The sequence below is a fragment of the Prionailurus bengalensis genome, chromosome D1, assembly GCF_016509475.1.
Source record: "Prionailurus bengalensis isolate Pbe53 chromosome D1, Fcat_Pben_1.1_paternal_pri, whole genome shotgun sequence".
In the NCBI taxonomy this organism is placed as follows: domain Eukaryota; kingdom Metazoa; phylum Chordata; class Mammalia; order Carnivora; family Felidae; genus Prionailurus; species Prionailurus bengalensis.
In genome coordinates, this window is record NC_057346.1 from 68,892,599 (window position 1) to 68,918,464 (window position 25,866).

The 25,866-nt window shown below is 52.4% G+C and overlaps 1 protein-coding gene across 1 annotated transcript in view; it reads right to left on the bottom strand.

The window, feature by feature from the left end:
• Positions 1 to 1,452: 1,452 nt before the first annotated feature.
• The window catches only part of DKK3 (dickkopf WNT signaling pathway inhibitor 3), a 46,879-nt gene continuing 22,465 nt past the window's right edge, over positions 1,453 to 25,866 (bottom strand). The window contains exons 5-8 of the mRNA XM_043580675.1: positions 6,305 to 6,397; positions 5,038 to 5,182; positions 3,940 to 4,096; positions 1,453 to 3,017 (exon numbers count right to left, since the gene is read on the bottom strand). Of these exons, the coding sequence (XP_043436610.1) occupies positions 2,798 to 3,017; positions 3,940 to 4,096; positions 5,038 to 5,182; positions 6,305 to 6,397 (615 nt within the window). The 3' untranslated portion in view covers positions 1,453 to 2,797. The remainder of the gene's footprint in view (positions 3,018 to 3,939; positions 4,097 to 5,037; positions 5,183 to 6,304; positions 6,398 to 25,866) is intronic.

The following is a 25,866-nucleotide window of genomic DNA, read 5'->3' on the forward strand; positions in this document are numbered from 1 at the left end:
CCTTCCCCATGACAGCACGCCTCTTCATCCCCTCACCAGCTCATCTTTACTGGAGAAACAGGTCTTCTGACTGGTCAGAGCCTGAGAATTGACCAGGCCAGGAATGATTGATTAGTGGACCTTACAGCCTTGCCTGAGAAGTGGGGAACATACTTCCTTTCCGCTTTCTTTGCTCCCAACCTGCCTCTTTCCCCAGTGAACTGAGTGTTCAGCCTCTTTTATAATGCTTAAGTAACCCATTTAATTAAGGAGTACCGGTTTGTTGAGAGAGAAATACGCAGTGGTTCTGTTTTTCCAGTAATGGTGCCAAATGTGTTCTGTCAAAAGCAGTTTCCCACTGGAAGTGGGCTCTGAGGACAGGGGAGCAGGGTGGATCCGCACATAAATTCTGTGAGGGAGGGACTTAGTTTTATCTTATGTACCATGGTCTCCTGGTACTCATGCAGGTAGGGCCTGGCGCAGTAGGAACTCAAAATTTTTGCCGAACAAAATAATCTTCAGCCTCATTTCCACACGCTTGTTCAAATTCACCTTGCCTTCCAGGCGCTGTGAATTACTTGCAGTTTCCTCTATGTGCCAGCCCTTTTTCTCACCTCTCTCCCTCTGCCCTCAGAATGCCCTTTCCTGTTCCTTCTGATCACCTGATAAACTCTGATCTCTGAGAGCCAATTCCCATGCAGCTGAGTGTTCTCTGGGGCTCCCATCACCGTTCTGACATTGGGTTGACTGCTTTGGTGGGTGCTGGGTTTAATGTGTCTCTCATGAGGCTGTGATGCGCCCAGGGTAGGGACCCTATCTGGCTCAACCTGGCAGCCCCACAGTAGATCTTAGCACCTGGTTCTGAGTAGGCTCTCCGTCAGTACCTGTTGAGTAGTAAGGATGTAGAGTGGTCCTGGTGACTTTTGACACTGAGTAGAGATCAGCTCTATATTTGATCTTAAAATCATCAGTATATCCTGGGCCTACTGTACTAGATTTTTTATTTGACTTTTAGCACTATCGCTTAATATTTTTGAGCTTCTTTTTCATCTGCTAAATGAAAAAATACTCGTGGATTCAATGAAGATTAGAGATGATAGAGGTAGACTGTCTAATCCGGTGCCTGCCCCCTCCCCCCTCCCCCAGCGGACCTTAATATATTGTCTTACTATTATAGTCTCTGAAGATCTATGTTCTGGCCCAGAACCGCATTTGAGTGGAAAGAAGAGTCATATACATTCCATTTACTCTTTCAGAAGACAGTGAAGTATTGACACTCTTAAGACTAATGCCTTACAAAAGCAGTGAACATTTCTAAAATATTTTGATGCTAAAACCGGTGTGCTTCACTTGAATGTTAAAGTCACTTACGTGTAAGAATTTTTTGGTTTTGTTTGTTTTTGGACAATGCAGATCATTCCCATTTTATTTATTCAAAGTCAAAAAGAAAGAAGACATCCAAGAACTATAAAGGAGTCGTCTAAGTGATTTATGCTTGATTTTTAAATGCAACATAGATGTTTATACATAATTTAAAACTCAAAGCATGCTTATACAATCATGTGCAATTTTAAAATTTAACTCTGGATGAATACATGATGGAAACAGTCAATGGCACCTGAAAATACCATTTTCAGAATAGCATCCAGTCCAGTGCTCTCAGTGTGGATGTTACAACCATATTTCATAGAGCCTTGCTTGGTTTGATTTTCTCCACGTGGTTTATAATGGTCTTCAGTTGCTGGTAAGTGATTTTGCAAATTTCATTTATAATCCTGGCCCTACAATCACTGTTTCTGACAAGTTAACATATATCTTATGCACCAATCGTAGTACTTTCAAAGTCACTAACATAACTAACTGCCATAGGGGGACAGCGTCAATATCGCTGGTCTCCACTAGAATGATGGCCACCCCCACACTGAGGAGAATGCTATTTCTACCAGTAGAAGTTTAATCTTACAGTGAACTAGGTTGGCCTTACTTCCAGATACGCCTCAAAAACAAACAAACAAAAACCCATCCTCCCCCCTTTTACGGAGTGCTTTCCGTGGCCCTGAGGCTGGTAGGGAGAGCACTGGGCTTAGAATCACACCTGGGTGCATCTTGCTCTGATCTTCACTAGCTGTGTGACTTGGGCAAGCAACTTCATGTCTCTGAGACACCACAATCCTGACAGATGGGGAGACCACCACCCTCCTCACCGGACTGGCAAGTGATGCAGAACTGCTCCCCTGGCACAGAGGTAGGAGCCGAGTAACACTGATGAAAGAACAGGGACACATGGAACACAGAGTGCACAGAACACGTCACCCACAGCAGCTGAAGGCACAGCCTGCCTGTGCCTGTGGGAAGAAATGCCTGGAAAAGCCACTTGTTACATTTTCACCAGGTTTACGTTTGCAAAGCAGGGCACTCTTCTCCACATGTGTAAGAGTCAACATTTCCCCAAAACCCATCATGGGGAAATCTGCATCCTTTCCCCTTGCCTCCCCTCCAACAATTCTCCAAGGGATGTAGAACAAAATGAAATGTGCCAGGTGCCAACCAGCAGAGGCAAAACAGCCAATGATCTGGACCAGTTTAGCAGCCCTCCACCCTCCCATACACCCCCATCTTCCCCAGGCACGGGAACCGTGCACAGTCTGGGGGGGTGTTGGGCAAATACACAGCACCTCATTTTGTTTCAAGCCAGAGGGAACATGTACTGGGAAGAGGCCGTGGAAAAAAGCCCGGTAAAGCCCACACCTAGAGGACACAGCTGGGGAAATAAATTAGCTATTTCTATTGCATGTCTACCCACAAAACAAGCCTGGGTCTAAATCTCTTCTCCCTCCAGCAGCTCAGAGGCAGCACCGGGCTCCCCGAGAGCCATTTCCACAGACAGGCTCCTCTCCAGGTTCTCCAGCTCCTGGCGCACCTCCTCAATGAAGCTGCCATCTTCGTACTCGTTGGGGGCCCCTCTGGGCACCAGGCTTTCTCCGTCCTCACCACGGCTCCCGATGAAGGCCGGCTTGCACACGTACACCAGGCTGTGGCTAGGGAGAGACCGGGCAGGGACTCAGCCGAGGGCCATGTGTCCCCACAGGGGGAGGGCGTGTGAAGTTGGACTCATCAACACGGGGAGACCCAAGCAGGAAAGCAAAGGCCCCGCGCCTGGAACTCACCTTCACCCCTCCGCTAAGATCTCAGTGGAGTCTCACCTTCCTGTCCACATCTTACTTTAACAAACATTACTGAGGAAAGGCCACTTTTAGAGGGATGGCTGCACACCTCTGATGGAGGTCTGTCTTCCTGTGAGACTCTCTGGGGCAGGCCCTGAGGACTTGGGGGCCCGACAGTTCATGGCAATGTGTCACCCCTCTCAGCCCCCTGCCCATCTGGGCCTCCTGGTGGGAACAATTCCTGACGGCGGGGCAGAGCCTGTCATATCACGAGACAGGGCCAGGGAGTTCTGTCTGTCTGCCCGGCCACCCTGGGTTCTGCTGGAGAGAAGGTTGAGAGTGACTGCACAGAGGCCACACCTCTCCTTCACGGTTTCTCGGCAGCTTATGACACCATCAATGGTGCCCTCCAATTTGGTGGCCCACTCTAGTTTCCCTTCTACCTCTGTGCCTTCTCAGTCATCTCTGCCAGCAACTTCTCAGCTTGTCCTTCACAGTGATGGTCCTAGGTGGGAGCTCTTCTGCCTCTACACCATCTCCCTTGGTCACCTATTCATGATGAGGCTTCAACCACCGTGCAGATGAGCTCCACATCTGTACCCCTGGCCACACCTTCTCCCGAGCCCCAGAACGATAGATCTGTCTGCTATCAGATGCTCCATCCAGAAGACCCAAGGACACCTCAAATTAAACCTACCCTGAACTAAATCCACATCACCCCTTTGCTCCTGAGATCCTACTGGGTGGCATCTCATCTGCTCTCAACCTCTAACAGGGAGGGCAGGTGGGGCCTCACCTGTGGGGTTGGCAGAGAAGGCCACTGGCACACGGACATCGGTCCAGAGCTCCATCAGGCTCTAACTCCCAGGTGATGAGGTCCAGAAGCCGGCTGGCGGGGTCATGGCACAGCTCACCCTCCACGGGCAGGGGTGTGCACACAGGAAACAAGAGACCTAGGGCCAGGGGAAAGTCACCCCTGTGTGTCCAGCACCAAGCAGGCAGGTACCACAGAAGGAAGCAGAGAAATGGGGTGGAGCCCCAACTTTCCAGCCCCTCAACCTCGAAGTGGAGGTTAAAATTAAAGAGGTGAAATGAGAAGAAACAAAATGGCAGAATGGGCTGTGGAGGGAATGAGTCTGGAAGGCTGGAGCAGTTAGGGAGGACTACCTGGAGAGGGGGGGCTTGTGCTCGGTTTTGAGGCCAAAGGTCTGGAGAAATAAAGAGTGTAAGAAAGGCCCTCAAGGCTGGGACACAGCAGCAACAGAGGCCTGGGGTTGGGTGTGGCCTGGGGGAAGCCTTGGAAGGGAAACGGAGGAGTCTGATGAGACAGAACAGAGCAACCACAGCTGCCAGAGGAGCCACACGGAGCGCCGACCTGGAGGAAAATGGCTGGGACAGAAGGTACCAGGCGGGCTGGGGGCTGCAGAGGCTGAGCTGGGGAGGCAGCTGAAGGAGACATTTTCAGAAACACTGCAGGAGGGAAGAGCCTGAGCAACCTCACCCACGAGGGCCAGTGAAAATGGAAGACAGGACTAGAAGGGGGACAGCCTCAGAGGATAGGACAGGGCCAGGTGCTACCTTCAGGGCCTGGGAAATGAGGTGGAGAGTGGAGAGGGCTTGTTCCTCCTGCCCTGGGCTCATGCATCCTGAAGGGATTTAACTTTTCTAGGTGTCAACAGGAGACACAGACAGAAGACCTGGTGGTCCACTCCAGGTGGGGGCCTGCCTCAGGCCAGGCTGTGGGGCTGGGATGCACCCTGAGTGAGTGTTTGGGAGCCTGCCAAGGAGGTGGGACCCTGCAAAGGTATGTCTGGCACAGATGGGGCCCCAGGAAGACCAGGATGGTGGAGCTTGGGACAGGGCTTGCCCCGTACCCAGTGGAGAGCCCACCCACCTCTCTGGAAGGCACAGCACAGTCCAGGCTGGCAGTCCCTCTGGTTGTCACAGATGGTCCCGTTGCCGCCTCTGGTGGCTGCCTTGGTGCAGTGACCCCAGACGCACAGCTGGTCTCCACAGCACTCACTGTCCCGGGTGCAGAGCTGCGGGCAGACAACAGCATGCTGGCTCACGTACTGTCACTGTCCCCAGCCCTGAAAATGCCACATGTGGGTTAACTACATGCTCCCATTATACAGAGGAGGCAACTGAGGTCTGAGGCTTGGGGGGCTTTTAGTGGAAGTTAAGGGAGCAGAGATGGGAGAACACTGGAAAGATGACACCTGGGGTGAGTCACGTATCTGGAGTATTTCCTATGTAGCTTGAGATTTTGCAAAGGACGTAGTGTGTCCCCCACAGACTTGTGCCTTGCCTCCTTTTTATTAGGCGCCTAGGTCAGGAAGGAATGTGGCTTATGGCCCACAGCTGCAGGCAGCAGCCTGATTCGACAGCTGACTAAATCCAGGCCCAAGCCCGGAAGGCCATCTGGATGGGGAGGGCGTGGGGGTGCCACAGTCTGGAGCTGCATGCGGGACTGACAAGCACAGAGCACACAGGGGCCCCACAGTCACACTTGGAGGTGGCAGGCTGGAGGGACACCTGCAACTGCCTGACCACAGCTGGCACCAGACAGGGGAGGAAGAAGCCCTCTATTTTCCAAACTTGTTATCATGCTGTGTTATTACTGCCTCAGTAATGAAAAAGGACAAGAAAAGTCAATGAGCCCATATGGCTTTGTCCAAAACATCTGTTGGGTGGAGGGAGTCCCTACTTCCCTGGCTTCGTGCTTCTCTGTGGAATCTCTATCAGGGAAGTCCTCTGGCTTCTTCCGGCCCTCCCTCCGCCCTCTCTGGGAAGATGGGGAGAAAGATCTGGAGGGTGGAGGGTGGGGGGTGGGGGCTGCAATAGTGTCACTGGCAGCATCTACGGGGATGGGTCTACCCCGGGGGAATGACAGGTACCCAGTCCCCGCCTTCCCTCCCTCCTCTGTCACCCATGAGATCATGCGCCAAGTGAGGGTGGTGGCAGGTCTGCAGATGGCCTCCTTGTCACTCCAGGAGTCAGCCCCATTGGGCTGCATGGAGAGGCTCTTCCAAGCACGGACATGGTTAAAAGCCCCACAGAAGACTTCCAGGAAGGCTTCTGCCCCAGGTCTCCTTCTCTGGGACCCAGCCCAGCCCCCAAGACCCAGTGCTGCAGCCGCAGACGCCTCTGGGCACACTCACCGTCTGCTGGTCCCGGCAAGGCTGGCAGGTGTACTCGAAGCTAGCAAACTGGCAATACCTGGCGGGCCCGCAGTCCTCGTCAATGATGCACTCCTGGGGAGGGGGAGGGGGCGGCTTCATCAGCGGAAGGCTGAGCAGCAAACCCGCAGTGTCCCATTTTATCCCAGCACGCCACCACCCCCCCCAGGCTCAGGGTTCTCCAGACTCCCCCTCACTCCACGGCCATATGGACTCCTGCTCCTCAGTATCCACACCCTCTAGGCCGGGCGGGGCCCTCGCCCACACAGGGCGCCTGGGCCTCTGCCCTCCAGGACGCCGACCCAGTTCACACAATGGCATCTGTGTGCAGCCCCCGCCTCACATACCCAGGGCGGAGAGCACGGAGACTCGGGGCCATCTCCAAGCAGAGCAGATGGATTTAATAAAAGAGCTAATGAGTTCCAGCCCCAGGCGGCTGCACAGGAGGGGCTGGAGCCCAGGCTGCTGACCATGAAGGAAAGGGCTGCAGAGGGTTCCCGTGGCCCCCCTCCTCAGAGTCCCGGGTCTGGGGCTGCCAGGCAAGGGCAGTTGCTAGCTTCCAAAGGAAGGAGGGCGGCTGGCATGGGACCTGCAGCCCAGCTGGCTGGAGAAGCGGGGGAGAGAGGGAGGCCGTGGGAGCGGGCTGGTCGGGAAGAGTCCCTTTACACCAAACTAGCCACGCCGTCTGGGGCCCCGTGGCCTCTCTGCACCTCCGTTTCTAGGTCAGAGGCAGGGGAAAGTCATCTCTACCTGCTGTCGGGCAGAGCCACGAGGTGGATCAGGGGGCATGGAGCACCCCTGGGGCTGGCACCCTGCCGGGTCCTCCTAGTAGGGCTTCCTCCTGGCCTCCCCATGGCAAGTGGGGCAGCTCTGCGAGAGGGGTCCTTGCTCTCAAAAGGAGGGGTCAATATTTGTCCTGTTCCATACCAGCAACCCTAAAATGCCAGCATGCCACCATCATGGTTTTTACAGGTGAGAAAACAGGCTCAGAAAAGGGCAGAGGGCTGCCTCAGCGCAGGGTTGGGTCATGGGCTGTGCCCCCAATCTGTCTGAACCCCAGAGCCTGTCACGGCCTGAGAAGTCCACGGCGCTGTACGTAAGCCATAAGACCACCACCCGCTCCTAGACACATTCGGCTCAGCCAGAAGCATCCAGGTCCAGGCACTGCTTCCAAAGCAGAGAAGCAAGAGAATGGGGTGGGAGAGAAGAAAGGAGAGCCAACAGGCAGGGAGTAGTTTCTCTGAATCTGGCCATGTCTTGAGGCACTGGGATGTAAACATGAATATGAAAAAGTCCTTACCCTCAAGAACTTCTAACTCCATTGAAAACAACCCCCCCCCAAAAAAAACTAACAGGAAAGGAGACAAAAGACACAGAAAACTTATGAAAACAAAAACCCTTCTGCCTCTTCACACAGAAAAAGATGTTCAACCTCACACTTGAAAAAATGTGACTTAAAAGAGCAGGATACCATGTTTTCACTTAGAATGGACCCAATTAAAAAGGTTGATGATATCTGTGGTAGGCAGAGAAATACCCCTTCCCCAAATGTCCGACTCCTTGGAACCCGGGACGCGTCACATTACAAGGCAGGGGGAAATTAAGGACACAGGTGGAATTCAGGTTGCTAGTCAGCTGACCTGATGGTAAGGAGAGACTCCTGGTTATCCAGGTGTGCTCAATGTCATAAGGGGCTTTGAAAATGGAGAGGTGGGGGGCAGAAGAAGGGTCAGTGTCAGAGTGATGCCACGTGAGAAAGACTCCAGACTTCACTGGTTTTGAAGATGGAAGAGGGCCATGGGCTAAGGATCTATCTCTCCTAGAGGCTCCAGAAGGATCTCAGTCCTGCTGATACTCTTAAGATTTCAGCCCAGTGAGTCTCGGGTAGGACTCCTGATCTCCAGAACCATAAGATGATCAATTTATATTGTTGTAAAACCACCAAATTTATGGTTGTTACAGCAGTGATAGGAAACATTATAATTCCCATGTTAGTAGGGATTTGAGAAAATTGGCGTTGCCAGATGCTTTGGGGGTAATTAAAACTGAGCTGGATGTTTTTTGCAGGCAATTCATCAGTTTCTATAAAAAAATTTAAATGTGTATCTCCCGACCTCATAATTTCTCTTCCAGATGATTATCCTCAGAAACACTTGTCCATATGGACAAATATCAGAGCACAGGGATTTATTTTTTAAAGGGTTTATTTGTTTTTGAGAGAGAGGGAGAGTGCAAGCAGAGGAGGGGCAGAGAGGGAGGGGGACAGAGGATCTGAAGCAGGCTCTGTGCTTACAGCAGTGAGCTTGATGAGGGGCATGAAATCACAAATGTGAGATCATGACCTGAGGTGAAGTCAGAGGCTCAACCGACTGATCCTCCCAGGTGCCCCATGGATTTTATTTTTTTAAGTAGGCTTCTTTCTCAGGGCAGAGCCCAATGTGGGGCTTGAACTCATGACCATGAGATCAAGACCTGAGATCAAGAATCAGATGCTTACTTGACTGAACTATCCAGGCGTCCTGGAATACAGGAATGTTTAAGGCTATACTGTTATTTTATTGTAATCCAGAAATAATGTGAAAGCCCAATGAGAGGGAACAAATTAAATGATCGTATATGTGGTCACTTCTTAGGGAAATGCCAGAGGGCGGACATTACAAAGAATGCAGTAGCACTGTTTACAATGGCTCAAGAAATAAAAAGAGCAAATGGAGGACCTGCAGAATTCCACTTTTGTGAAGCACAATAACTATGTGCGATCCATGCCTGTGCCCAGCACGGTGCCTGGCATATAGAGGGCACGCGATAGTTAAGCGTGGAATGGATGAAACCCCTTGATTGTTACTGTGGCAATCAGGCCAACAAAATGCTGATCATTAGCAAGGATTTGGGAACCAAAGCAAAAAACATACACATTCCATTAATCTGGCTTCCCGTTTCCCACGAATCCTGCAGACTTGGAATTTTCCTCTATATATGCTTCCTCTTCTGGATCTTTAATTTAAAAAATATGTACAGGCAAACCATAAGAGACTCTTAAAAACTGGGAATAAACTGAGGGTTGATAGGGGGTGGGAGGGAGAGGAAAGTGGGTGATGGGCATTGAGGAGGGCACCTGTTGGGATGAGCACTGGGTGTTGTATGCAAACCAATTTGACAATAAATTTCATATTAAAAAAAATAAATATGTATATATGAACTACAACCTTACTAGCACCAATCCCTGGGAGGCACTGCTATTTACCAATCTCCATCAGGAGGGGTGCACATGTATCCTTTGGAATATCTTCCTTACCCTAATGACAAAGCATTCCCTGCAAAGCCACAGCAAAGTAACTCATTTTCTTCCAGATATGAAAATATTTTTGGCACGGAACATTGCCAAACACTTCTGAAAAGTCTCAATACACTAAACCTACAGGTTTCCTTTGCTGACATGTTTTTGCTAACTACCAGAGAGCTCTGGTAAGTTAGTTCAGCATGACTTCCCCTGGAGAAAGCCGGGTGCTTTTGTTCTAATAATCTGGCAGCTTGTTGGTTGTGGGTATGTCCTCTCAGCAGCCCTGGTGACTATTCTTAAGAACTGTGATCATCCTGGAAACCCTGGAACTCCAAGGTGTGAAGAAATCATAAAAGCCAAAAAAGCACAAACTTTGAATCCTGGTTTTTTTCACTGAGTACCTGTGTGACCTTGGGATATTAATTCAACCTCTTTTGAAAATGAGGGTGATAACAGGACCCACTTCACAGGACTGCTGTGTTGAGTTAGTGCTCTGTGAATGGTGGCCATAGCAACACAAAGCTGGACAGCCCATGCCCATCTGATGCCTTATCCCCATGGAGCACTAACCCCCCCTGCCAAGGGACCAGCTTGTCGGAAGGAAAGTCTAAACAGGGGCTGCTGTCTCTACCAGCAACTCTCTGTTTCTATCCCTGGAAACACTTGAGGATTTCGCTATCTAGTCCTGACTTATCTCTATCCAGAGAGTGTCAGGTCCATGGGCAGTGACCTGTACACCCAATAGGAGTAAAGTTCCTGGAGCAGAGTGGCTTCTCCTTGTATGAAGATCAGGCTTTCCGTAGAAGGTTGTTGTTAGGATGTCCTTGGAACCACAGTAGAGGGGACGGCCATTTTGCCAGCGCAACCCAACCAAAAGCCCCTAGTAGCTGCCAGAACGAATTGGAGGTCAACCAATCACCGAGCGACAGCACGACCTGACTCGAAAAAGGCCCACCCGGACCTAAACCCGGAACCGCTGCAGCTTAAAAACCCCACCCCGCCACACCTGGGGGCGACTTCCCTGACTCCTCTCTCTCTCTCCCTGAGTCACGGAACCTCGCCCGAGACCTTAGTTCCCAAATAAAGCCTTTGACTGCTAAAATTTTTTAGCCTCTGACTCCTATCTTTACCCTGCCTTATGCCTGATCCTAACAGTTGTTAGTTTAAGTGTCTCCACTAAAGACTCCTTAACTGCAGGAGGCAAGGTCCCAACTATCCTGGGAACAGGTCAGGTCCTCCCATCTTAAACAAAACTGAGTAGATGGGAGGTGGGGAGTGTGGTGGACATGGGTTGGTGCCTCCTAAGCAGAGCCAAGTCTGGAGCTGAGAAATCCAGGATTTTACTACTTTAAAATTTTTCTTCTTTTGTTATGTTTATTTATTTTAGAGAGAGAGAAGCAGAGTATGAGCAGGGGAGGGGCAGAGAGAGAGGGAGACACAGAATCTGAAGCAGGCTCCAGGCTCTGAGCTGTCAGCACAGAGCCCGACGTGGAGCTTGAACCCATGGACCGTGAGATCATGACCTGAGCCGAAGTCGGAGGCTTAACCAACTGAGCCACCCAGGTGCCCCTATTCTTTCTTAAAAAAAAAAAAAAAAAAAAAAAAAAAATTATTTTTTTGAGATAGAGCGGGCAAGCAGGGGAGGGGCAGAGAGAGAGGGAGAGAATCCCAAGCAGGCTCTACACTGCCAGCGCAGAGCCTGAAGCGGGCTCAAACCCACAAACCGTGAGATCGTGACCTGAGCCAGAATCATGAGTCTGACGCTTTAACCAACTGAGCCACTCAGGCATCCGCAGGATTTTATTCTCTTTAGTAGTTCCAGCTCCTCTTCCCTGTCCACATGTGGGCCGATGTCTTAAGGGGGCCTCGGCACCCAGCTAGGTGCAGGATGGCTGAGGAGGTGAGTTCTGAAGGCTTGGCTGCTTCCCTATCTAAAGGGCCGTGGAGGTTCTGGGCTTGGGGTACCTCTTGGACCATTAGGACCAGAAGAGGGAACCCATGCTACACCAAGGCAAAACTAAAGACACACAGCAGTGTAGACTGTCGGGGTCACCTGAGTGCCACAGAGCAGCTGGGATGAGATGTCACAGAGTGTCCTTCAGAGCCGTAACAGCCCTGGCACAAGAGGCCCACCGGTGCCTGCCACTCGGCACAAACTCTCTTTAAGCCCCTCAACAGGGTCTTATTACCCCCACTTCACAGACCAAGAAGCTGAGGTTTAAGGTGGTGGATCCGCCCAGTCACCCAGCTCAGACGTGAAGTCAGGAGTTCAACCCTCCAGGCAGGCTCTTTCCACCTCCTAGGAAGATCACCATTTTTCTCTTTCTTCAGCCTCACCAGTGCCCTGTCCCTCAGTCACAGCTCAGCAGAGCCTGCCAGGGACACACCTCCCCAGTGACAGAAGACAGGAACTCAGGGCCAAGGCCATGGCCCCTGGGCATCTGGGTCTCGGGTCGCTAGTGTCCCGGCTTTGGGGCTCCTCTCCAGGCCTGGCCACTCCCTGTCTGTGCCGCTCCTCCCTCCCAACTGACAAACAGCCTAGAGGCTGGCCGTCAGGACAGAAGCCATTCCGAGGATCTGGTCTGTGCAGTCTGGAGGAGGACGGAGCTATATTTAGAAAGCTCTGGCCAGAGGCCCCGCAGGGCTCAGTTCAGATGCTGCGGGAGGTGGGGCAGGCGGGGAGCACACCAGAGATCTGGCAGGATGCCGGGCCTGGAAACAGCCCCAGTGCGTCGACACGATCATGAAATAGTGGAAAATGGCAAAGGTGCTGTTCTGCGTCTTTGATTTTGCGTTCAGCGTTTATCAGAGGAGAGTGGCTCTGAGGAGGTAGAAGCCCAGAGCAGTGGGGAGAAAAGAGCACAGCAGCCCCGTCAGGCTTTCCTCAGCACACGTGCAAGGCGAGCGGCATGTGGCTTCTCTGTGGCCCTTGTGCTACCGCGCTGGGCTTTCCCACCCTGGCCAGGGGCACTGCCCACTCTCCTTGGGAGCCCCAGACTGTCTCATTCTCGTGACCAGGGCCATCCACGGTGTCAGCTCCAGCCCAAGGCCTAACTCCTTCCCCGGGAAGGAGGGAGGACACACGGAATGGAGGCCCAGGGGTCCTCCACCGACAGAAACTTGCTCATCCCCAGGGCTTTGTGCGCCACGGATGGAGGGGAGAGGATGGTGGTGGACGCTCGGAGAGCACCTACTATGTGCCAGCACTCACTTGAGCCTTAGTGGGTTCCCCGGTCCTCGCAGCACCCTGTGAGGTCAGCGCCCATGACGTACCCCCCAGCATGGGCTTGGCTGCCATTCACGAAAAGGATACAGGAAGAATGAACAGATGAACTCTTTCTCAACCTCCATTCTCCAGGTAAGGAAATTGAGGCTCAGAGCCCAAAGTCACTGATGACGTTTGAAAACCCAAGATAATGTAAACCCAAGTTTGTCAGATCTTCCCACGCAAGCCAAGGTTCACTCTTCCCACCGCACCTGCTGCCTCCAAATGCCCAGCGTGGGTTGAATTGTATGCCCTGTAGTTCATACGCCGAAGTCCTAACCCCAGTACCTCGGGGATCCTATTTGGAAATAAGATTATTACAGATGAGTTACTGAAGATGAGGTTATTAGGGTGGACGTGGTGTCCTTATAAAAGGGAAGTTTGGACACAGAGACACATGGAGGAAAGCTGATATGAGACAGTAGACGGCCATCCACAAGCAAGGAGAGAGGCCTAGACCTGTCCTTCCCTCACAGCTCTCAGAAGGAATGGGCTCAACACCTCGACCTGGGACTCCCAGCCTCCAGAACTGGAAGAGAATACATCTGAGTCACCCAGGCTGAGGTGCTTTGTTCCCTTAGGAATCCAACACAAGCCCCTGCCCCCAGCAAGCTATGGCCATATCTTCTCCATCTTGGAGATTCCATCTCATTCAGCCTCTGTCCTGAGTGTCAGCATTTCCCTGGGGGAAGGTGACAGAGAGGAGGCCAGTGGGGAGGCACTGGCATATTCTGAAGGCTGTCGAACCTCAGGGACCAGAGCATGGTTTCCTGGCTGAGCCCCACCCCCCATCAACCAGAAAGTTCTAGGCTCTGGCACCCCAGGCCCAACTTGTTACTTGAGGTTTGGGTGAGTGGTCTTTTCCTGGCCCTGAGCATGGGGTTCTAGGCCCTGAATGCTCCCAGGATGACAGATGGTATGGTCTGTGCGATAAACTGATGACCCACCTGCATGTGGGGCTATTGTCTGAGCTCTGGCCCTCCTGAACAGAGATGCTCCTGTGGAGCAGAGCAGACCATGGGGAACAGTTGTCCTGATCCACCCAGGACTGGGGGCTGCCAACACCAGAAGGTCAGGGGCATACAGGAGAGCCATCCCTGTGTGGAGTGCACGCTCCCACACTCCCCTCTCCAGCCCCATCCCTGCACTCGCCACGCTGCTGGCTTACTCATTTCCCCACGCCCTCATGGCCACCCGGTGCCAAGTGTACCTGGGGTGGCATGAGGGGCAGACGGGTTTGGCGCCCATGCCTGGGCTTGACTATGGGTTCACTTACAAGCTGGGTGATCTTGGGCAAATTACTGAGCCTCTCTGTGCCTTGGTTCGCTTATCTGTAAATTGTGAACCTCGTGAGGTTGTCATGCAGATTAAAAGAGATGACAGGTGGGATGCCTGGGTGGCTCAGTCGGTTGAGTGTCTGACTTTGGCTCAGGTCACGATCTCACGGTTCATAAGTTCGAGCCCTGCGTCAGGCTCTGTGCTGACAGCTCAGAGCCTGGAGTCTGCTTTGGATTCTGTGTCTCCCTCTCTCTCTGTCCCTCTCCCACTCATGCTCTGCCTCTCAAAAATAAATAAGTGTTTAAAAAAATTTTTTTTAAGAGATGACAGGTGCACCTGCTTAGAACAGTGCCCAGGCCCCAGGATGTAACCCCTCAGGGCGCACCTCCATCTGCAATGCTTAACTCACAGCGGGAGCTTAAAGGTGGCCATGAAAAGGCTTGAACAACCTTCTAAGCTTCAGTTTGAGCCGGTGCATTTTGTCCCATTAATGGAATGCCTCTCCTAACTGCAAAGGCCCAGAGTATCAGGTCAAGCCAGGGCTCGTCATCCATCACCATAAGACCACCTCCTGTTTCACCCTGGAGCCCAACCCAGTGTTCTACGGAGATAGGTCAGACCCTGGGAGCAGGCAGGCCGGGGGCCCTGACGCTGCCTCTGTAGGACAGCAGGGTCCCCAAGGCTGGGCCCTGGTGCAAGATCAGGAGAGGTGCCGTGAGAAATCAGCAAGAAGCTTCCCTTCAAGCTCTACGAGATTGCCAAATCAGGCTTTCCTGCCCTGTGGGTCTTTATCTGACCTTAAAACCAGTCCAGTCACAGGAACCTGTAAACCACACATGGGTCTCGAACACAGCAGGGCACCCCCAGCCTCTCCTGGACCCTGCCCTGGAAACTTTCAGCCAGCTCAGGACAGGTAGGGGGCCCCAAACCTCACCAAGAGTTCTGGCCTGACCCAAGAAGCAGAGATCACCCTGTGGAAAAACCCAGGCATGAGCCAGGAGCCGACGCCAGCCATTCTTTTCCTGAAGTTCCAACGTGTGCAGAAGCGTGGGTCTCCTGGGGCCATTCCCCCAATTCTTCCTTCCCCAAGTCACACAGCCCATGAAACAGGAGCCTGCACCCCACAGCTGGGCGGGCACACCACCTGTGGAGAACACCTGCTCCCGACCCTTTAGTGCCATGGATGGTTCCGGAAACAGTCCTGCAGTTCTCGTTCTCCTCCTGCCCCTGCCCCCAGCACATGCAGCCCCCTGACCCTGGGCCCTCTGGCAGCCTCCTCACTGCTCCAGCCGCCCAGGGAGCCTTCACAGCCACCGGTGGTCTTCAGGGCTGGAGACGGGGTGTTCCAGACAAAAGCCTTTCCTCCACCCGGGGCCCTGTTGTGCTGCCAGCCGAGGGAGACGGCCAGCCTCACACTCAGAACTTCCCAGCACATTCTTTAGGCCTGAGTGAGGTTTCCCCTGTCAAAGTCACGCCCGTATTTAATTCCAAAGGAAATTCCTTCCTGTGCCCGAGCTCTCCCTAACCAACTGAGCACCGTTGCCCCACCAACATTAGAAACCGTGCGGGGAGCCCTCTCCACACCCCACACCATTCCTGGGGTCTTGGGGTCTGTACCGTCCCCACCCCCGCAGACAGTGGGGTGGGACCCCTGGGCCTCGCCTGGGTCTGACCTTTGCCAGACACATCTAGGACACAGTCGGCGCTCTACGCGCAGAAGGTGCCTCCTGCTCAAGTCATCAGGAGCCTGCCAGGAACTCCGGGTCCCAAAGCACCAACAACGTCGCAGCAGCCAGGACTGCAGCACCCCCCAGGTCCCCCAGGATGAGGAAAGGACTCAGTCCCACCGACCCCCACCACTGTCTCCTTGCTTGGACCCACATGAGACCCCTTAGTTTTGGGGCCTCGCAGTGGTAGGACCGCCAGATTTAGCAAATTAAAATACAGGATGAATCTGAAATCCGTATTTCGGATACGTGGAGAATAGTTTCGTACAGTAGGCCCCGAATATTGCTTGGGACAGACTTAGACTAAAAGTTACTTTCGTGTTAGACATCTTGTGTTTCATCTGCCAAATCTATCAGCTCAGCAGGAGTGTTTCTTGGAGGAGAGACAGTGAGATTGGCCTTGGGCAGAAGGAGGATGAAAAGAAGGGACCAGTGGCCACAGAAAAGGGTGGCCTCAAAGATACCCATGAGGATGAGCCAGCAAGGACATCGGGGAGCCCCCTCTTGACGCTGGGCCGTCAGCTGGGAGCAGAGGACCACCGGGAGTCTGGCCCGTCCATCAGGGGCTGTGCGTGCAGGCACAGCTTCTGGACTTCTCATGTTTCCTGTACACCAGAGTTGTCCTACACCCTAGATGCTGACTCATGTAATTTCCACAACAATCCGCTGAGAGAGGTACTTTTATTATTTCTGTTTTATAGATAAGGAAACAAAGGCACAGAAAGCTCAAGACACTTGCCCAAAGCCACACAGCTTGTGAGCAGCAAGGCTGGAATGTGAACCTAGACCTGCTGGCTCCTAGCTAGGTCAGACAAGGAATGGGAGCCAGGATCCAGAAGCCTGTGGGGCCTTGCCCTTCCCAGCCAGCCCTGCCCTCCACCCGTGAGCATTTCCTTCCGGGGTAAGAAGATCCCCAACAGAAGAGGGGGGCACAATCCCTGGTACCAGGAAAGGCACAAATCGTGCAAGTGAACCCCAACTTTCCTAGCTGCTCTGTCTCTCCCATCCACTGGGGGATACAGCCCACCCCCCCCCCCTTGTGCTTTCCAGTCACAGGGGGCACCACTGCGCCCTCCTCTCAGGGAAGCAGAGGCGGGGCTAGGCTGGGCCCCATCTTCAGTAGCCCCTCCCTGTCCTGTTATTTCTGTTGAGGACCCACAGGCCTGTGGTGGCTGCAGCCCCAGTGCTCCATTCGGGCTGAAGTCCCACAGGGGACTCTAGGAGAAATGCTTCCAGTAACGGGCAGAGAGCCAGGTTCCTGCCAGGTTCCCAGGAACTGAATCCGGACTGGATCCCAGGAGGAGACGCTGAGTGCCAGAGAGAGACAAAGCAGGCTTCATTCCTTCCAGCTCCTGCCCCGAGAGGTCTCTATCCCTGCCCCGCTCCTTCTAGGGCCTGGAAATTGGGAGAGAGGGGCTCCCTCTCAGACTCATACACAAAAGTGAGGCCGCCTCGCCGACAAGGGACGGCTTGATGGCCCTCACAGAGGGCCCTACCCACCTACTGAGGTCACACCTCATTCCCGGCACCATTCTTGTAGCGAAGAGGCTGGCTGCCAGCCTCTCCTCCAAGCTCCGACTGCAGCCCGAATTATCTTCCTAAAACACAAACCTGATTACGTACATCCCCAATCACAGCGGTTCGGAAAGCCCCAGCAGAGCCCTCGAGAAAGCAGACGAGCGACTAATTCAATCAACACCTAACAGAAGGAGACAAGCTGCCCTCCAGGCCTGGGAACGGCCAGACTGCATCTGTGACACTAGCATAATAAAATGATGTGACAAGGGGGCAGTGAGTAAAAACACAGGTGTGTCCCCCAGTAACCTGGGAGGGGGTGCCCGGGGTTCAGGCGGTGGGGTCTCTCACTCTGGCTGCAGCAGGCAGTGCCTGGAACCTGTGAACTGCCCTCCATAATACTGTCTTCCCATGGCTTGAATTCTTATCCAGCAACCTTCAGACAGCCAACCTGGCTCCCCAGGACCTCGGCACCAGATAGGGGGTGTCCTGGATGGGGTCTCAATGTTTCTGCCACTGCAAAGAGGCGCTCCTCACTTTCGCAAATTAACAACCTTGCTCTTTGGTTTACGCACCAGTGAGGTCGAGACATAGTTGGCAAGAGGGCCAAGAATGCCCAGTCTCTGGATGTACAGGGCTCAAGGGTCCTGGATTCTAGTAAATTCACCAAGGTTGTGAGCCCCCACAAGACCTTCACCCTAAGGACACTCTACCTTGCAACTCACTGTCTTTCTACCTTCCCTGCCAACCATAACCTGCAGTCTAAACTCTGCATGGCATACAGAGCCTGTAACAGTTCCCAATCTGCTTTCCTGTTGGATTTCCTCACCACCCCCCTAAGATCCAATCTTAGTTCCAACTTCTAGAATGCCCTCACTGATTCATCTTTAAGAAGCAGCACAAGTGTGCCCTCCTCAATGAACCCCTCCCTGACTCTCCCCACCGGGAAGCTAGCACTTGTCTCCTTGGTACCCCCTAGCCCTCTATCCACCCAAGTAGAAGTTGGGTGAAGAGAGGAAGGCATTTAGGCTCAAAGAACCAACGGAAGTTTGTAAGATTTGTCCAGACTCCCAGTGCAAAAGCCTGGATTCAGGTTGTAGGGGGAGCTTTTCTCTCTGTTGGGTTGGCCAACATGACCCCTGGCTGCCTGGTCATTGGTGTCACTAGGCAACCCAATCTGGGAAATGCCTCAGTCCCCAAAACCCCCTGAGACCTTTACTTGAGTCACTGGCATCTTCTCACCCAAAGCACTTATAAAATCTTTGGGCCGAGCAATTGTTTGCAGAAATGAGAAGTAGGAGAAACTGAAAGAGCAGCATACCCACTACCAAATCCTCACCCTGAGAGAGCACAGAGGCTCTAGGGATTCACTTAAACTGAAGGTGGAGGGGGTGACACTGCGTGAGCTTCAAGGCTGGGTCCTACGAGGCCAAGCAGCTTCTGCTCAGCTCTCTCCCCATTCAGATGGCCTCTGGGCCAAGCCTCCATGTAGGGAGGAAGCTCAGGCTTCATGGAGAGGCCGGCAGCACCAGCTAGGGTCCCAGCTGACAGCTGGCAGCTGAATGCAAAGAGCCCCGAGATGATTCTGGCCTTAGCCACTGAGTCACCCCTAGCTTCAAGTCTGAGCTCCCAGAGTGTGGAGCAGAGATGACCCATTCCCGCCGCACCTTTTCCAAATCCCTGACCCCTCGGTGTGAGCATAACAAATATTGTTATACAGCACTGGCGCGGGGGGGGCGGGGCAGACAACTAGAGGAGTGCTTCCCAAAGCTGCCGGTGCTTATGCTGGGCCCGCTCCCCTGCGGCAACCTCAGGCAGCCATTTAGAGCGAGGCAGCCAATTCCACATCCCTCTGCTTACTCGCCTTAGAGCCTGGTGGCTGATGTCAGGAATCTTTGATCTCCACTTTGGCCCTCTCTGGCCGTGACCACGGTACAGCCCTTGTGGCCCTTGGCTTCCCTCCAGGCCAAGCAGGTTTGATGCCGTTTTCCTTGGCTGGATGGCTCCACTCACTGTTTCAAAGTCCACCAAAGCTAGCATTTCTATGAATTCAAGTGATTTTCAGAAAATACCAATCCCTGTTGATGTTGAGTCTCTGGGGTTGGCGGCTGGGGGTGCCTCCTGTGGTCCTGATTGGTCTCTGAGGAAGAGGCCACCCCTCAATCCTAGTCATGGCCCCACGGTGCTGGAAGAGAGATCCATGGAGGATCTTTGTGCCTTCTGTTTTTTGTTTTTTTTTTTTTAAATTAACTCATTTATTTTGAAAGAGAGAGCATGGGCAGGGGAGGGCAGAGAGGGAGGGAGAGTGAGAATCCCAAGCAGGCTCCACACGGTCAATGTGCAGAGCCCAACATGGGGCTCAACCTCACAAACTGTGACTTGAGCCAAAATGAAGAGTCGGATGCTTAACCGACTGAGCCACCCAGGAGCCCCTGTGCTTTCTGTCTTTTGAAATAAATGTTCTGGGCAATGAACGGCAGGGGTCACAAGCAACGTCTGGGGAGTGACGGCAGGCCCTCCAGGCTCCTTGGCTACGGGTAAGGGGTCTGGAAGGAGAAGCGGCATTGTGAGCAGTCCTCCTTGGGGGGAGAGGGATGGGGGTTGCCGCAGGCAGGTTTCCTAGGAGACGGCTCCAGGAAGCTGTGACAGGCATGTCTACGGGAAGGCAGGTTTTTGGCGTCAGTCTGAAGGGTCGATGCTGCCTGACCCCTCCCGGGCCTCTCATCTTCAAATTCTGCTGCTTCAGGCAAATCTCTACCGCCCTCCTCTTCCTCCTTTTCCAGTTGTGAACAGACGTAGCTGTCTGGCTCACATCTTCATCCACATCCCGCATCCCTTCACCTCTAGTCCTGCCGGGCCTCGGCCACTCGTTGTGACACATGCAGCCAGAACCAGAGCTCCCCTTGGTGCTGGCATCTGCCCCAGACAAATAGCACTCAGCCTTGGAGGACAGCAGTGCCGTTCCCTTGGCAGTGGTGTCCTGGGCCTTCACACTGCTGTGACTAGAGGCCACAGCAGTGCCTCGGGAGCAGATCAGGATGATGCTCCCATGTGACCGTGGCGGGCGGGAGCCAGTCAGGGCCTTGTGGGGTACCCGGGATTTTGTGTCCTCACCCTCAGACATCTTATACAGCTTCTGATGAAATCATCTTGCTTCAAACAAAGCAATTAATAGGCTAACGCTCAGTCACATCCAGGTCGTCTACTGGCGCTCACTAACCCGGGTATTGTCCATGTGACTGGTTGTGTGATCATTCATTCACACAATGGGGGGAAGGATAATAATGCAGGAAATGAAGAGTAGGAATAGGGCAGGTTTCAGGGTAGGGGGCAAATATCTGCTAGGTTTTTCAGTAACTACCAAAAGCTAGCTGGGTTCTGAGAGTGTTCTTTCTGCTTAGTCATATCTTGGTTACGCTCACCACCCTGCCTCCATCGTTGGGGATGGATAGAGCCTCACAGTATTTACTCGGTTGGTATCTTGTTTACTCTTTTTATGAGTCAGTGAGCTGACTCAGCCTAACCCAATCCCTTCGTAATGATTTTCCTTTGCCTTGGGAAGGAATAGATGTGTCCCGTTCCTTCTTACTCTTAGCCGTGGGAAATGGTGCCTATACGAGATCCGGTTTCTCAGAGGCTGGTGTTCTCAGACTCGGTCCCTAAGCACATACACTGGAGAGAACCGCGGGTGGTGGAGACCAGAGCACCTTCTCTTCTCGTCCATCCCAAAGGCATGGGGCTGGAGTCGTCAGTGGAGCGAGTGGGGTCTTCTCTGAGGGACAAAAGGCTCCGGGGCTGTGCAGTGATCCCCCTGACACACTGAACGTCTCCAGCAGGCTGTCTTTTCAGTATCCTCAGGCTGAGCCATCAATAAGCAGGCCCCCAAGGGAGCCAGAGGTCAGGAGATACTTCAGGAGGCAGTTGACCCTGCCGAGCCACGACAAAGGTCTCTGGCCTCCCCAGACGGAGGCTGACCGCTGCTGGAGTCCCGAGCAGCTCCCCATCTGGGACACACAGGCGTCAAACAGCAGATCTGGGGAGCACCTGAGCACACCTACATCCGAGATGGACCCCAATCCCAGCATTTTTAAGAGCCCCGCAATGTTGGTGACCAGCATTTGTTCAAACTTCAGTTTCCTGCGGATGGATCTTCATAGTCCTTAGGATTCAGACCACCTGGATGGAGGCCGGCACTACTCTGGGCCTCAGGGCTTAGTCTCGTCTACGATGGTGGGGATTCTACTCCAGAAAATGCAACAGATGGATCTCTTTCAGTAAACTCTCCACCTAACAGGCTGTGTCTAAATCCGAATGAGTCAGAGGCCCCGGTGTGACTGGCCACTGGCCTTTTTCAAAATAGGGGGTCTTAAGCTTTTTTGTGCCATGGACTCCTATGGCAGCTAAATGAAGCCCATGGACCCCTGCTCAGAATAAGGCATGGTGAATAAAGGAAAACACACAAGACTACAAAGGAAAGTGATTGCACTGAAATACAATTAGCAAAGTATTTTGAGATACAGTGTGTCACGAGTTTCTTTACTAACACACTCAGTAAGTGAGAGCTACTGGCAGGCCTGATGATGACCTTAATTTCTAAATAGTGGTGACTGTAGATGCTGTTTCAAAGCATCTGCAGCAACAGGAAGAGAATTTAAAATTGGTATTGGTCACAAAGGCACTGCTAATAACACTGTGCTTTGTTGCCTACACTCAAGATTGAGGGAAGCACCACTTTGATTTCGAAGTCCGTGAAGACAAGTGTGTATTTTTTTTTCCCCAAGAGTTCTATCCAGGTTAAGAAGGTGATCCCCATGCATATCCAAGGTTAAAAATAAAAAGCACGGCTTTTAGTGCCTCAAATTTCAGGCCCTCTTTTAAAAACACATTTCAAAGAATCCCTTCAAGTTGTTTTTTTTTTTTTTAATAGGAAAAAAAAAAAAAAAAAGAAAATTGAAAGCAGCATGAAACAAACACAAAGTTGTTTCCCCCGTGCAGAAAAAGTCACTTCCCCCGCCCTCTGCCAGGCCGCTGGGTGGGGGAACCAGCCTGGCATTCATCCTGGGCCTTGAATGAGCTTCCAAACCCCAAGTCCTGGCCCCTTTCCTACCCTTAGCAATTATCCTCTCTTCTCCCGGCACTACCCACAAAGTTCTACCACAGTGAGGGCTAAAAAGGGGCTTGTGGAATTGTTAAGCCTTCCAAGTTGAACCGCTTATGTTAATGAGCCTGGAAAAGGCCTTAATATGTTTCAGGTGTGGAAAACACATGCTCTAGCCTCCTTCTGCTCACGAGGGGCCACGTCTTCTTGTGCTTCCCCGTGGTGGGATGGCGGGGTCGGGGGGAAAGCTGTGGCTGCATGCAGTGGTCTATGCAAGGTGGTGTGGGCACACCCAGCTTTCCTGCGCCCAACACCCTGAGGCGCTGGCGCCGAGAAGTCCAGCCACACGGAGCTGAGACCCAGGCCCCGTGCTCTGGAAGGATCCGCTCCCCCCAGGGTAAGCTCCCCAGGTCTGCTTCCTTTCTCAGTCCTCCTTGCTGGGCGAGCCTGGGTAAGTCACCTAACATCACTGGGCCACAGCTTCCTCACCTGCAAAATGAGAATGGGGAAACCTAACAGACTACGTCGCCAGGAAGATGAAAGGTGGTGAGCGTGGCCACCTATCACAGCATGTGCCCCACATTCCGTTGCTGTCAGAGGCCTCCCATCTGGCCCTTCTGGAAGGTGGTGTCATCCAGAAGGAGGCTTGGCTTTGAAGTAAAACACTTATTTCCAAATCCCAGCTCTGCCACCTCCATGCTGGGTGGCCTTGGCTGGTCACCCTGTGCTTCCTGGTCTTTAACAGGGAGCCAGCACCTTGTTTAAGGCGGGTTTGGTAAGAGTTAAGGAAAAGAGCGTCTATGAAATGGTCACACAGCGCCTGGCACATAGTAGGTGCTCAGTGAATATTCTTTTTCCTTTCATCCTCCCAATCTTAGCAAAGCGCTCAAGGGGAGGGGAGCGGCTCTGCCAGGCAGGCACTGAGTGGGACTACTGGCCTCTCTGCTGCCAGGTGTGTGTTCTCTCCGGGGAAGGAGGTCCCTATACACATTGTTGGGAGAAACACAGGGCCTGTAAGCAATGGGAAAAACAAAAGGGTGCCGGGTGGGGAAACTTGCGCATGTGGGAATAAGCCTACGTCCTGCGGCTTCCAGGACTTGAAAAGGATGGAGTCTGCTGGCCTCCACGCACCTCTAGCCTCCCAGGCACCCAAGGGCCTGGGGCTCAGGCCTTCCTCTGTCTTCCAGCCAGTACATTTTCCGTGCTGACCATAGTTGTGAGGCAGTGGGCTCTTACTGCCCTTTGTGCCTGCTCCGTCTTCAGGGAGGCCTTGAATCATGAGACTATGGAAAATTCGGGCTGTTTCCCTGCGGCTGGACTTTCCACATCACATCATTGAGATTTGTCACTGGCCAACTTCAGATGCGTGGGCATGCCACCCACTTAAAATGCTTTTCTCCAGTGGTTTAGCATGTTCCTCTTTGGTGGCAGCTGGTCTCTCACCGACCAGTGGTGAGAACAGAAGAAAGTGGGTGAGAGATTCCACGGTTTCCTGAACAACTCTCCTCTGCTCTCCTCTCTGGGTGACCCCAAGGGGTTCCGCCATCCTCAGGAGGAAAAGATTCCAGCATTCACTGCTACGGAGTTGCCCTTTGGGGAGTTTGGTTTTTCATTCTGGGTGTTTAGGGAGGCAGGAAGTGTTTAATGACTCAATGTAAATGACAGGAATGTGGGGCGCCTGGGTGGCTCAGTCAGCTAAGCTTCTGACTTCGACTCAGGTCATGATTTCACGGTTCGTGGGTTTGAGCCCCGCGTCGGGCTGTGTGCTGACAGCTCAGAGCCTGGAGACTGCTTCAGATCCTGCGTCTCCCTCTCTCTGCCCCTCCCCTGCTCACATTCTGTCTCTCTTTCTCTCTCTCAAAAATAAACATTAAAAACAAAACAAAACAAAATAAAATCAGATAAATGATAGGAATGTAATGAGAGATGGAGAGATCATGAGAACCTCTTCAAGCACCTGAAATCACGGCTGCAAACTTGCACGACTTTCTCTATCAGAAATAGATCTATTTATCGAAAAGCCCACAATTTATGCCCAGGTTCATAGCCTGATTCTACCACTCAGTCAACCGTCTACCACTTCAAGAACTTAACTTCTCTACACTCTGGTGTCCTCTGCTGTGAAAGAATACTGACTTCTCAGGATGGTAAAGGATTAGAAGAAAATAAAACCTGTAAAAACCCCTGGTGCACAGCCCGACCAACACGAGGCGTTCAGTAATGTAGACAAATGAACGAAAGCTAACAAACACAGAGGGGGTCATCTTTCTTGTCATCTGCCTGTTTGTAGCTCTTCGCTGAACTTTATCTTCAAGGATTTCTGCTCCTGCTTATATTCCCCAAGTTATTCCTTGGTCATACAGTCCTCATTAAATCTGTGCACTCAACTACTAAGTGCCTACCTCTGGTCAACACAGAGGTGAATGTGACAAAGTCCCTCCCTTCCCAGTGATGAAGGGAGCCTAAGGCCAGCTGTAGGCAAAGCACGTGCTGGCAAACACCCCCACATGTGTGACATCCGTCGGGCACTCCAAAGGAAAGGAGTACCCAGGGAACAGTTCACTGATCGAGATCACAGTCATGCAGGACAACGGTCTCCATCAGTTTACATATGTCTTAGTAAATTACCAGAAAAAGGCACTCTTATCAACAGCCTAATCTCCAGACACCTCTAGGCTCAGTTTCCTGGCGCCCCCACCTCACCTTCCCCTCCATAGTGATGTGGGGAACAAAGAAGGAAATGGTAGGTAAAATTAAATTTCTTCTTGACCTGCAGCCCTTTGACAAATACTTGAGGCAAATACAGAGTATAACATTTCTCCAGGAACTCCCTACCGTCTTAATGTTAATGCCTTGCTACAGAGAAAACAGCCTTATCTTGACAAGAGCAAGGCCTCTCATATCTTATGAGTCTTCTTTAGCATATGCAAGTCCTTCTAGATGCCTCCCCTTGGCCTTTACCTCCCCCAACTCCACGGATATAACCTCTCACTCTTCACAACCCCAGTGCAGCTCTTTCTGCCCACGGGTCCTGTCCCGTGCTTTAATAAAATCACCTTTTTGCACCAAAGACATCTCAAGAATTCTTTCTTGGCCGTTGGCTCTGGCCCCCCAGCACCACTCCAAAACCCCATCACTAGGGCTCATGGTCTTCCAGACCCTTCTCCCTGCTGCCACTTTATGAACTTCTGATTTTCTCCCTGGGCCTGAGAAGACCCTTCCCCATCGGTCTTCATCATCTTTCTCAGCATGAGGCAGACCGTCTTCTCTGTTACTAATCTTTGGAGATGTGGCACCCAGAAACCTGCTTCCTCAACAGGAAACTCCAGGTCCACAATGTATTAAAAACCTAACTGGACAATAAAGTCCCAACTCCATGAT